We start from the raw sequence: 13711 nt of genomic DNA, 5'->3' as shown, positions 1-13711 counted from the left end.
AACTCTGTATCCTCTCCCCTCCCCTGATAGCTTTCCTATTCTTTAACCCTCTGGGAGTATGGCCCCAGGGCTCAGTTTAGTTTTTAAGGGTGCTGTAAAGCCTGTCTGCTGTGGATTATCTGCAGCTCTCAGCAAACTGAAGGAAGAAACCTGAATGCTGTCTCGGCCTCTACAAGTTAGACAAAGCAGTCAACTTCTCTCTTTTGACTTGGCTGATCAGATGACTACTTCAAATGCCTGGTGGGAAAATGCCTAAGCTTTTCTCAAACAATGAAGACACTAAGGGACTTATTTTCTTCAATTCGGCATTGACAAAAACAAACAAACAAACAAACAAAAAACTGGCAAAGGTCTTGATGGTGCTTGTGATATCTCAGTGCTGCATGTCACGCCTCTGTCTGGTTTTCCACAGGCAAATTAGGAGTGGCAACTTCCGTTGGCATGAACGAAGTCACTGAGATGGAGTGCAGGCGCTCTGAAATTGACGAGTTGATCAAGGAGGTGTGTGAGGGCTGAGTGTGGGGGTCTAACTCCGATAGCAGGAAGGACCTGTCATCACATCAGGATGTATGTCTTTGGTGAAGAGTGGTTAAGACACTCAGGCCTGGGCTCTCTCAGGGGTGGCCTTCACCTCACAGAGATGGAATTCCAGGCTAGCCAGGACAGCCAGCCTCCCCATAGGTCAGCCCCAGTCACCACCATCCTTGGCTTCCTCCAGAGGAGTCCTGGGGAGCTTTGAAAATAGAATTTCCCGGGACTGGGAGGTGGCACACCTGGTTAAGTGCACATGCTGCTATGCACAAGGACCTGGGTTTAAGCCCCCCTGGTCTCTACCTGTAGGGGAAAAGCTTTATAAGTGGTGAAGCAATGTTGCAGGTTTCTGTCTATCTCTCTCTCCCTGTCTTTCCCCCATTCCTCTCAATTTCTCTCTGTCCTATCAAATAAATAAATAAAATTAAAAAAAGGAGAAAATAGTATGTCCCTGGGTCAGTGGAAGAGCTCACTTGGATAGTGTGTTGTTTTGCCATGTGTGCAACCCAGGTTTAAGCTCTGCCCCTACTGCACTGAAGGAAGCTTTGGTGCTGCAGTCCACTCTATCTCTATCTCTATATCTACCTCTAGCTCTAGCTCAGCAACATATCTACTTGCCTTTTTTAGGCAGTAAAATGGAAGCTTTCTCTCCTATTTCTGTATAACCTGGATATTGTTCTTGTACTTGTAGTTGGTGGGCTACAGGTATTCTGATATACATCTCTGAGCCCTTGATGGTTGGAAAGCAGGAAAGACAAGGTCATCAAAACTGCACATAACTCATACTTGAAAGATTATAAGGAAAGACTTAATGGGACCACCTAAGGCAAAACACCTGGGTTTTGGAATACTAATTTTAGCTCTTTGGATGTCCTTCCCTTCTGCCTTTAGCCTTTTATTTTTTTAAAGATTTATTTTATTAATTTCATTTCAGATAAATCTTATATGAGAGAGAGAGAGAGAGAGAAATGCCAGAGTACCACTGTAGTACATGCACTGCTGAAATTGAACCCGAAGTCTCAAGCATGCAAGTTCTATCAGGCCTCAGAAGTCTCAGGCGTGCAAATACTCTACCCCCTAAGCTACTTCCTAATCACCTACTTTCTTGACTGTGCTTCTGTGAGTATTGTGGGAGGGTGGGGATGGGTGGGCTAGGTTGTAGGTACAGCTTAGTTGAACTAACCCCTCCCAACCCTGGCTGAGGATAAGGGTGCTGCAGACATTCTTCTTTATAGTAACATGATAATAATAGAATGTTTGAGGGGGCCAGGTGGTAGCGCAGTGGGTTAAGTGCATGTGGCGCAAAGCGCAAGGACCGGTGTAAGGATCCCGGTTCGGGCCCACAGCTCCCCACCTGCAGGGGAGTCGCTACACAGGCAGTGAAGCAGGTCTGCAGGTGTCTATCTTTCTCTTTCCCTCTCTGTCTTTCCCTCCCCTCTCAATTTCTCTCTGTCCTATCCAACAACAACGACAACAATAATAGTAACAACACCGATAAACAACAAGGGCAACAATTTGTGGTGCAGGCACTGAGCCCCAGCAATAACCCTGAAGGCAAAAAAAGGGGGGGGGTCGGGCGGTGGCGCAGTGGGTTAAGCGCATGTGGCGTAAAACGCAAGGACCAGCGTAGGATCCCTGTTCGAACCCCTGGCTCCCCACCTGCAGGGGAATTGCTTCACAGGCGGTGAAGCAGGTCTGCAGGTGTCTATCTTTCTCTCCCCCTCTCTGTCTTCCCCTCCTCTCTCCATTTCTCTCTGTCCTATCCAACAACGAACAACATCAACAATGGCAATAATAATAACCACAACGAGGCTACAACAACAAGGGCAACAAAAGGGGGAAAAATGGCCTCCAGGAGCGGTGGATTCATGGTGCAGGCACCGAGCCCAGCAATAACCCTGGAGGGGAAAAAAACAAAAGAAAGAAAGTTAACACAGCGAGCCTACTCTGTACCACCTGGCTGTTCTGCGGACAACCACTAGAAGGTTTCTGGGTGGCATTAAACAGCCCACCTGGTGAATTTCTGGCTCTTGATGTCCCTAGCCAGGCCCCTTCTTCTGTACTAGGCCTTTCTGCTGACTCAGCTGAGGGAGTTATAGTTTCATTGGCACACTAGGATCCCAGGAGAAAGAGATTTCAAGATTGTTTTCTAATTGGGTCTCTCAACCTCCGTTGAGGAATTGGCCCTGCATAGAAAAATCTCGACACAGCACTGAGGGAATCGCTGAAGCTCTGCAGTGCTGTGCGAAGGTCACGGTCACTGGTGTCCTGTGGGCATCAGGGCTGCTGCATGAGCTGGTTGTTGGTTTTGCAGCAGCGATTCCATGTGAAAGGCTGATGTGCTTGTTAAGACCCTTAGAGAGTCTGGTGATTGATTCCTCACCCTGGTTTGGCCACTAAGCCCGGCAGATTAAAAAAGAATTATTTGTGTTTAGTAGTGCGTTATAAGATTATAAGATTGCAGGGTATAGTTTCATACTGCACTCACCACTGAAGTTCCCTTGTCCCCCTCCTCCTACCTTCCAAAGGTGACCATCATAGTTCTTATGAAGCCTAGAGGATTTATTGTCTTAGATTTTTCAAGATACAATATCAAACCTTCCTTTTGTTTCATGAGAAGATGACATGTGGTTCTCCTTAAGCATGAAGTGTAATCTGTTTGTCTCTGCAAACCCGGGTTCCCACTGAGTGATGCCTGATCTTCTCTTCTCTTTTCTTGCTTGTTGCTCAGCCTTCCGTGGATGGTTACATGGGGATCGTGAAGAGAAGTCCTTCCCCGCCGGAGGCCTGCAGGACACAGCTCCTCCCTGAGTGGTGGGCGCAGCAGCCAAGCTCAGGTGAGGATGGTTGGAATCATGGGGGCTAAGTGAGGCATTTTCCCCACTATTATTTGAGGCCTCCTCCCCAAACTTGCCGTAGTCCTCCATCCATGGGCATGGAACACTTGAATATGACAGCTGGCCTAGCAATCCCCAGGGGCTGCCAGGCATGGGGTGTGGTGTCAGATAAGGGTCCTGGAAAAACTCTCCTGTCCTGCAGCTTTACCTTTGGGAGATCTAACTTGAGTGAGCTCCCCTGGGAAACAGTCTGCATGGGTGACTTACACGGAAGCAGGTAGGGCAGAAGGATGGAGGAAGAAACTTAGCCCCGCAGTGTCACACTGACACATGGTCACAGATCTCATAGCAGCAGAAGCTCCTTTCCCTCCATTCAGTTTAGGCTGAGGCCCCATTCTCTGTATTTATGAAACACACTTCACTTCACTGGGAGGAAAAAAAAACACTGAATTCAGCAGAAGCCTGCAGCAGGACCCAGGGCCAAGGACTTATAAAGAAACTCTGTGAGAGGGAGCTGGGGTTGCCTGGTTCTCATTGTGCCGGCTCTCATTCTGCTTTTCTTTCTCCAGCAGGCCTACCGCTGGTGCCAGGCTATTCAGCCTATGACATACACCATTCAGGTATGGAGGTGCTCGGGGATGGGTGGGGTTGTGGGTGCTCTAAGGAGAAAGATCTGGAGTATTCAGGAGCTGGGGGGGGGGGTGGTGTAGAGGAGCAGTATCTGGAGTCAGAAGCAAGGAACACAATTCTTCCTTCTTATTGTTTGGTTTGAGAAATAGCAACTAACCAGTCCCTTCTCTAATTAGACCAACAGGTTGAGTTAAAGAGCTCTTCACAGGCTTACCTATGGGAGTGAGCATGCTAAAGGCTCAGCTGTGTCCTCTTGTGTGACCTCAGGGAGAGTAATCACTAGGAGCCTCAGGCTCCCTATCTATAAAAAAGGAACAGTAGAGCCGGTGGTGGGACACCTGGTTGAGTGTACACATAACCATGTGCATGGACCTGGGTTCACATCCTTAGTCCCTCTTTGCAGGAGACAAGCTTCACAAGCAGCAAAGTTCATGAATCTTTCTTTTCTCATTTTTTCCTTTCTTTCTCTTTCTTTCTTCCTTTCCCCTCTATCCCCCCTTCACTCTCAATTTCTGTCTATCAAGTAAAAAAAAAAAAAAGAATAAAAGAAAGGTCTCCAGGAGCATGGGACTCCTTGTGCAGGCACTGAGCTCCAATGATAACCCTGGTGGCAATTAAAAACAAACAAACAAATAAATACATAAATAAAGGAATAATGACAACTATGTCATGGGAATGTTGTGAGGATTAAATGTAGTGTTGTCAAAACTTGGTGCTACTAGGGTCTGGGAGATAACTTACCTGGTAGAGCACATATTTTACAAAGTATGAGAACCTGAGTTGGAGCCCCAGGCAACCACTTGTAAAGAGAAAGTTTCATGAGTATGGGAGTAGTGTTGTAATGTTTCTCCTCTTTCTGCCTCTGTATCTGACTAGCTGAAGAGAGAGAAGAAAGACAGTGAGTGAGAGAGATAGATGCAAGCACAAAGCCCTGACTGCAAAACAACAACATGAAAAAGATTTTATGCTAGGGATATAGCAGGCCTTTATATGTTGCTAGGTGTCAGTTGACTTTCCTCTCTCCCTTTGCCCAAGTTTATAACAAACGGCAATAATGCCCTTACTGGTGGTAATGGTGGTGATGACAGTGGTTGTAGCTGACATTACTGAGCCCTCACTGGTTTCAAGATCAATGCTGAGCCTTTATGGCCTCCTCTCCTGTCTTCCTGCCCCTCTAGGAGGTGTAGTTGCAGTTCCTGTTGTTCAGGCTTAGATGCAGCAGGGGCCTCACAGCTGGGACATGGCCAGACTTTCTGTCTAGGTGCTACTTACTCTCTTGGGTGTCTAGCTACCCTGAGGACTCTGGTTGTGCTCCTACCAGTGACCCCTTGAATTTACCTTCAGTCTCCTTATCAGAAACTTTAGAGCAAACAGAGTTGATGTCTTTCCTCATGGTTGCTGGGGCTGATGGGAAGCTAACATCAACGTTATTAAGATGGACCACAGAATGTTAGGGCTGGGGGTTCAAGGCTTCCTGGTGTTTAGGAGGGAAAGGAGCTCCAAGGAGTGTCTTGATTGAGGTCCTCATGCAACAAGGGTTTGTGGGGCAGTGGAGGCAAGTTCTCCTTCAAGCAAAAAAAATAATAAATATATATATACATATATATATATATATGTATATGTATATATAAAGAGAACAGAGATCCTGTTCATAAGCTACCCTTGGAGCTGGTAACTGTTGTATTTCACAGATGGGAAAAATGAGGCACAGATATTAAATCTCTCTCCCACGGCAACGTAGTTAGTGAGCATCCTAGGCCTCACTGGACAGTTCTCTAGCCAGTTCTAGGAGGCCCTGGGTCACGGGACTGGGCCTTTGACCTGGTTAGAGCTGGCCTGTGGCTGGGAGTCTGCTGACTGATGCTTCCTAGGGGCAGCAGAGGCTGTGACATCAGGGTGAGAGGGGACAGCCTCAGAAGCAAGTCTTTCTGAGTTAGTCCAGGGCTGACTGCACACAGGGATTGAGGCAGCTAGCCCCCTCATACAATGAAGACCCTAGACACCCTCTGGGAGATGTAGATACCTTACCTCTTTGTTCACATAGTTCCCTCTGTGCAAGTGAGTGTCAGGAGTTCTCATTCTTATTCTGCATGGACAAGATCAGGTAATGCATGGGGTCTAGGCGGTGATGGGGAGCAGCAGGGGCTGTGACAAAGTGGAGCCCTTATTCTCTGGAGCAGAGACCCAGTCAGGCTCTAGCTTCCCAGTTTTCTAGAAACTAGAGATTTGGATTTAACTTCATATTTTGTGGGGGGGGGGGCAGGAGATAGCTCATGAGGTAGAACACACACATTTTATTATATACAAGGACCTGGGTTTGAGCCCTTGGGAGTGCCATGCAAAAGGGAAGTTTCAAAAGCAGTGGGGTAGTGCTGTAGTATCTCTCCTGGTCTCTCTATCTCTCTCCCTTTTTGTTTCTGTCTATGATTGAAAGTGAAAAGGTGTCTTACTGGGGGTTAGTGGCATTGTGCAGTGTTGAGCAGTGCTCTGGCTGCTTGCTCACTCTCTCAAACAAATTTTTTTTTTTTTTTTGCCACCAAAGCTTTATAATGCCAGTAGCCCCCTTTGTACAGTTTTTCTTGCTTGAAGGAGAACCTGCCTCCACTGCCCCACAAGCCCTTGTTGCATGAGGACCTTAATAAGACACCCCTTGGAGCTCCATTTCCTCTTCAACACCAGGAAGCCTTGAATCTCCAGCCCTAACATTCTGTGGTCCATCTTAATGAGGCATTGCGTGTTCTCTGGGTCTCTGCTCCAGAGAATAAGGGCTCCACTTTGCCACAGCCCCTGCTGCACCCTGTCACCTCCTAGACCCTATGCATTACCTGACCTTGTCCATGCAGAATAAGAATGAGGACTCCTGACAGTCACTCACTTACACAAGGGAAGCTATTGGCATTATAAAGCTTTGGCGGCCACAAAAAAAAAAAAATGTTTGAGAGAGTGAGCAAGCAGCCAGAGCACTGCTCAGCTCTGGCATATAAAGTGCTGGGAGATTAAACCTGGTGCTTCTTGAATGCAAATTCTTTGCTCTACCACTCTGTTCTCTCCTTGGTACCAAATGGAATTTTGTTTTATGTGTGTGTATGTGCCAGAGATCAATCTCAAAACCTCATACATACAAGACATGTGTTCTGCTGCTGAGCTACCTCTCTCACAAAGACTTGCATTTATTTGTTTGTTTGTTTGTTTTTTATTTATAAAATGGAAACATTGACAAGACCATAAGATAAAAGGGGTACATTTCCACACATTCACACATTGCCTACCCCCGAGAGCTCCATATCCAATCCCCTCCCTTGATAGCTTCCTTATTCATTATCCCTCTAGGAGTATGGACCCAGGGTAGTTATGGGATACAGAAGGTGGGTGGTTTGGCTTCTGTAATTGCTTCCCCGCTGAACATGGGCATTGACAGGTCAATCCATACTCCCAGTCTGCCTCTCTCTTTCCCTAGTAAGGCAGGGATCTAGGGAAGTGGGCCTCCAAGACACATGGTGAGGTCCTCTGCCCAAGGAAGTCAGGTTGGCATCATGGTATTATCTGGAACCTGGCAGAGGCCTGGATTTTTAAGGGAAATCTTCCTATATACCTGCTTGTAGCAACCTCACATTAGCAACACTGCTCTTTGCTTGCAGATCCAAACCTGGTTGTGGCTGCCCATGTCTAATCTGTGCACATGTTTGAAAGAGTCAAGAACACAGATACAGAGGCTGGGTCCTGGGTTCAAGACCGTTGTCCCCACCTACAGGGGTAGAAACTTCATGAGTAGTGGAGTAGTGCTGCATGTGTCTCTCTTTCTCTTTGTCTCTTCCTCTGTCTCTCTCACAGTCTGTCAAAAAAAAAAAAAAGAAATGCCCACTGGAAATGGTAGAGAGTTGTGTACACACCAAGCCCTAATGATAGCCCCTCTGTCTCTTAAAAAAAAAAAAAGTCTTTGAAAAACAAAAAAGGAATACAGATCCAGAGCCAGCCATGAGGAGACAGGAAGTCTGGGCTCTCCATTTGGCAGCTAGACCTTGCAGGCAAGTGTCATTCCTATGGACATTTGGCTCCCTTACTTGGGGACTTGATATACATTTGAATAGCCTCTGCCTCATGAGGTGATTGTGTAGGCTGAATGTGCTAAAGGCTCCAAATCCCTGGCCCAGCCCTTTGCGAGGACTGTCTGGAGCTGGCACTGTGATTTCTTTTTTCTTTTTCTTTTTTACCAGAACACTGCTCCACTTTGGCTTCAGGTGGTATAAAGGGATAAAACCTGGGATTTTGGAACCTTGGGCATGAAAAGTCTTTTTGCATAACTATTATGCTGTCTGCCCCACCCTCTCCACCTAGCATGTGACTTGTAACTTCTGGGCTTTCATCTCAGAAGCTAGTTTTTCACCCTACTACCCCAGTTTAGCCAATCATTGCTTACAGGTTGCTCCCAGGTGCTAGGCAAAGCCATACCTCTCCAGGGAGGCAGCTACTATTGTTAGCTCCATTTTGCTGATGAGAAAACTGAGGCACAGGGGCCCAGGCAGTAGCACCTTGGGTTAAGTGCACACAGTACTAAGCACAACTGTGCAAGGATCCCAGTTCAAGCCCCCAGCTCCCCTACCTGTAGGGGGCTCACTACCTGCAGGGGTCTTGTTTCACAAGTGATGAAGCAGGTTTGCAGGTGTCTTGTCTTTCCTCCTCTCTATCTTCCCCTCCTTTCTCATTTTCTCTCTGTCTTATCTGATTAAAAAAAAAAAAGGAAAAATGACCTCCAGAAGCAGTAGGTTTGTAGTGCCAGGGCTCCCATCACTGAGTCCCAGAAGTAACCCTGGAGGCAAAAAAAAAAAAAAAAAAAGAAAAAACTAACTGGGGCCAGGGGTAGATAGCATAATGGTTATGCCAAGAGACTCTCATGCCTGAGGCTCCAAAGTCCCAGGTTCAATCCCCTGCACCACCATAAGCCAGAGCTAAACAGTACTCTGTTAAAAATAGTAATAATAATAATAATAATTAAATAAATTAAAAAGAAAAGAAAAAACTGAGGCACAGAGCCCTGAAGCCACATGCCCCAAGTCATATACCTGGGATGATGTATGTCCTAAGCAGGTGGGCTCTGGGGTTTGTGCTTCTAGTATTGGTGCTATTCTGTTTCCCTGGCCAGATTGTCCCCTGCGGTCAGTGTTGACCTCAGAGGACACATTGCTGTTGGGAACAGACTAGGGTGAGGGGAATGAGGCTTTATTGCTTAGAGAGCTGTGCTGTGTTCCCTGTGGGGTCCCTTGTGAGTTGCTGTTCCTCCAGGGTCTCTACTCTCACCAGGAGAGGTGGTAGGTCTTCAGTCACTCCTTGCAGCTTGAGCCTTTTTGAGTCCATGTTGCGAGGCAGTGGGGCACTAGGAGAACCCCCATCCTGGCCTTGGAACACCTGTTCCCTCCACTTGTTCTGGCAGTAAGTTCACACAGACAAGAGGCACTGGTGCAAGATAAGAACTGAGCAGAGATAAGACAGGGCAAAGGGACAGAGTCGTGTAGTGTTTTGCTCATGTGGGACAAAGTTCAGAACTGTGCAGAATGAAGGAAGTGGAGTGAGTCAAGGTATTGGAAGCAGTGATAAATGTGGCCCTCTGGAGAGGGCATTGAGTGGTGGGCAGTGTAGTGACCAAGGTATACGGGGCCTGTGAGGTCAGATGCTGGCACTGTCACTCATCGCTGACCTCACAAGGCTTTGGTTTTCCCCAAATGCCAAGTAAATGTACTGGGCTGGAGTGCCTGCTACACTGAATCCCAACCTTGTGTGATTCTAGAATGCTGCTTAGCTCTGGTGTGGAGATGATGGAACCTGCCAGCTGTATTGGGCAGTCTACTGATTGCCCAAACAAATGATTATTTCTGTTTTCATTCTTTATTTTTCTGAAAGTGGAAACTAGAAGTGGGGAGAGAAAGTGAGGAGGGAGAAAGAGAAAGAGGAGACACATCATAGCACTGTTCCACCATCCATGGAACTCCCCTAGTGCTGCCCATGGTGTTTGCATGTGGTGCCAGGGCTCAAGCTAGGGCCTTGTGCTTTACAAGGTGTGAGCTCTACTGGGTGAACTACTGTCTGGCTCCCTGAGCAAATTATTCTTGAGCAGAGCCCTGTGGGAGGGGCCTGAGTACTATAGCACACAATGGCTTTTCTCCAGGTGAGGCACCTCCAGAGCCACTCCAGCCAACTGTCAGATAATGTACTTGCTGCACGATTCCCCAGGGGGATGGGTTTGGAGTATGTCAGCTTAGAGCTTGTGTGGCTCCGAGGGCAGCTCTGGACTGGTTGTAGCTTTTTAGAAGTTGCCTCAGATTCTCCTAGATCATCAGTAATACATGAGACTGAATTGCTTGCACACATATGAGCTTGCAGGTTCCTCTGGGAGTCACCTGAATCTAGCTGTGACCTTTACCCTGGCTTAGTTTACAGGGCCCCAAATTTCAGTCATGCGAGCCCCACCTTTGCAGTTGTTTTTCATATCTGGACACCACCTGGACTGTTTGTCTCCCTCCAAATTGCTTCACTTTTTAAAAGCTAAGTTGATGTTTTCACTGTCTATTGAGGGACCATCAGTGACACAATTAGGCTGTAAGTAGGCAGTCAGGGGCCAAAGCAAAGTCAATGCAAATCAGCTGCAGGGTTCGGAGAGGCCCAGGATCTGGGGACCCATGTTCTCTCTCTTTCTTTGAAAAGGAGATAGTCAGAATTAGGAGCTAGAAGTCGACCAGTGGCTTTCTTTTCAGGGTGATCGGAGATTGAGGGGCTATTGAAAAGGGAATAATCTTTTTCTTTATTTCTTCATGGTGCTACCCCGCTCTCCCAGTCTTATCATCTGAGATATAGCACATGTTGGGATACATTTCCTTACTTGGGTGTTTTTCAGACTCTTTTCCTGAGAATAGGTTTGGGTGAAGGAATTTTGGAGATACTCCTTTTTGAAATATTTCAGATAGACAGCCAGAAAGCGAAGGAGAGAGACATTGCTGTTTTTCTTTCTCTTTCTCTCCTTCTGTCTCTTTCTAAAAATAAACAAAACAAAAGCAAAACAGCTTATAAATATTGTCAGCAGCCTTTCCCCAGAATGGAGAGCAAGGTTTGCTATGTTTGAAGTTGTTTTTGTGGCCAGTTCATAATTTATTCACACTTGTAAAAATCCATGACTTATAGAAGGGGTGCATGGACTTCCCCAAATTGCCGGTGAGGTTCTAGATGTCCAGAAAGTTTAAGCCTCACCCACCCACCCACCCCCCTTGACTCAGGAGAGAGAAGGGCTCTGGTCACTTACTTAGGAAGGACCAGGGAACTCACATTTCCCATAGCCCCCTCCCTGACTGGCCTCCTCTCTCCCACAGCCTTCTCTCAGATGGTCATCAGCTTCTACTATGGGGGCAAGCTGATGGGTCAGACCACCACCACCTGCCCCAAGGGCTGCCAGTTGTCACTGAGCAACCAGGTCCTGCCCACGATCAAGTTGTACAGCCCTGAGGGCATGGAGCTGGTGTACTTCCCGCCGGCGGACCTCATCTCCAGTGAGCGGCAACGCCAAGTGACGAAGAAGTTGTTCGGGCACCTAGAGCGTGGTGTGGTGCTGCACAGCAGCCGGCAGGGTGTGCTGGTCAAGCGGCAGTGCCAGGGCCGTGTGTTCTGCAGTGGCAATGCTGTGCTCTGCAAGGACCGGCCTAACAAGCTGGAGCGGGACAAGGTGGTCAAGATCTTCGATACCACCCAGTTCCTGAGAGGTGTGTGCCTACCGTGTCACAGTCCCAGTCTTAGCAAGCATCCCCTTGTCTGGCACCTGTGTGCTCCAAGTCCAGGGATGGCCCACAGTCTCCGTGGGGGTGGGGTGGGGAGAGCACGTGGAGGAGACAGGCGCAAAAGCAGCAGATGTTAGAACCCTGGGCATTCCCAAGTGGCCCTACCTTGATTTCTTGGTATGTGAAATAAAGTGCAGATACTGGGAGTCGGGTGGTAGTGCAGCGGGTTAAACGCACTTGGCACAAAGCGCAAGGACCAGCCTAAGGATCCGGGTTCGAGCCCCTGGCTCCCCACCTGCAGGGGAGTCGCTTCACAAGCAGTGAAGCAGGTGTGTAGGTGTCTGTCTTTCTCTCCCCTCTCTGTTTTCCCCTCCTCTCTTCATTTCTCTCTGTCCTATCTAACAACATTAAAAAAACAACAAGGACAACAAAAAAGGGGAAAATAAATAAATAAAAATTTTAAGAAGTGCAGATACTGTCCAGGGGTGGGATTAAGGGACCTAACATCTTGCAGCTCCCTGGTGGGCCTGACTAGAAACACAGAGTCCCAGACTCTACACAGGCTTCTGGACTCAGACTCTACATCTCAGCTGGGTCCCTAGGGGCTGATGTACTGCTCTGTGGTACCCTGACCTTACATACTCCAAGTCCATGGAACTGGCCCCTAAGAGGCAAGCAGAAGGTCTGAGTGCTGGCTATTATTATATGGATCTATATAGGTCACATATTATAACATAATGCTACCATAAAATAATAGTATTACTATATGTGTCCACATATACATATTGTCTGCAGGGTATATAACCAGTCCTCTCCCTGCCTCTCCATATGCCAGCTTCTTCTAGAAGTTCAGGGTGTATGAACACGATCTGGCTACCAGCAGTGCTGGCTTCCTTCTCTACATCCTCATAGTGGAGAGAATGCTTTCCTTGTGACAACACTGGCTGAGATCTATTTCCCACCAACCAGCTTGGGGACTCCTGGAGGCAGCGTGCTGAGTTTAGGGTTCCCAGGTGAAGAAGGTGGTGAGGCTGGGACTTCTTTTTTTTATATTTATTTATTCTCTTTTGTTGCCCTTGTTGTTTTATTGCCATAGTTATTATTGTTGTTATTGATGTCGTTGTTGGATAGGACAGAGAGAAATCAAGAGCAGAAGGGAAGACTGAGAGGGGAAGAGAAAGACAGACACCTGCAGACCTGCTTCACCACCTGTGAAGCAACTCCCCTGCAGGTGGGCAGCCAGGGGCTCGAACCGGGATCCTTAAGCCAGTCCTTGTGCTTTGCTCCACATGCGCTTAACCCACTATGCTACTGCCCGACTCTCAAGGCTGGGACTTCTTAACTCTCCTTCCCATGTCTTTCCAGAGCTCCAGCAGTTCTATAACAGCCAGAGCCGGCTCCCTGACAGCAGAGTGGTGCTGTGCTTTGGGGAGGAGTTTCCAGATGTGATCCCAATGCGCTCCAAACTCATTCTTGTGCAGGTGAGGAGGGCCAGCTTCTACAGAATAGTCAGCCAGGACAGGGGTTTCCACCTGTGTGCAGAGGCAGACCTGGGCCAGACCTTTATGCAGAGGGTGGGAGGGGGAAGTGGATTCTTGTCTCCTGTGAACTGTCTTTTCATATTTCAGGACTCTAGCTTATCTCCTTTATTATTTATTTATTTAGCCAAAACCCCCTCTCCAGAAGGGTTTTACTGTTAATCACCTTAAGATCTAAGTGACAGATTAGGATTTTGCAAGTTCTTATTTTAATTCTAGCCAAAGGAATGAAACTCTAGTGGTGGAATTCTGAATACTGGCTATGTAGCTTGCGATGCTATTGATAGAATGTAGAGATTTGGGAGTCTTTGCAGGAATACTGTTTGCTCTTTACTTGGCCTGTTCTGGGTTCATTCATTGGTCTTGAGTGAGAACCATCGAATGGGAGTAATCAAAGAACCTGATTAGGAAGGTCCCA

At 47.5% G+C, this 13711-nt stretch overlaps 1 protein-coding gene across 3 annotated transcripts in view; it reads left to right on the top strand.

Moving 5' to 3' along the window:
• The window catches only part of IRF8 (interferon regulatory factor 8), a 35933-nt gene that overhangs the window by 14199 nt on the left and 8023 nt on the right, over positions 1-13711 (top strand). For 2 of the 3 annotated variants that reach the window (XM_060185057.1, XM_016191751.2), the window contains exons 4-8: positions 413-501; positions 3263-3368; positions 3938-3988; positions 11354-11740; positions 13121-13236. In XM_060185057.1, coding sequence (XP_060041040.1) covers positions 413-501; positions 3263-3368; positions 3938-3988; positions 11354-11740; positions 13121-13236 — 749 coding nt within the window. The remainder of the gene's footprint in view (positions 1-412; positions 502-3262; positions 3369-3937; positions 3989-11353; positions 11741-13120; positions 13237-13711) is intronic. The other variant, XM_007531523.3, reaches the window with a different exon arrangement.

Source organism: Erinaceus europaeus, chromosome 2 (genome assembly GCF_950295315.1).
Source record: "Erinaceus europaeus chromosome 2, mEriEur2.1, whole genome shotgun sequence".
NCBI classification, from domain to species: Eukaryota; Metazoa; Chordata; class Mammalia; order Eulipotyphla; family Erinaceidae; genus Erinaceus; species Erinaceus europaeus.
The sequence above is the reverse complement of the archived record's forward strand: the minus strand, read 5'-3'. Positions and strand labels throughout refer to the sequence as shown.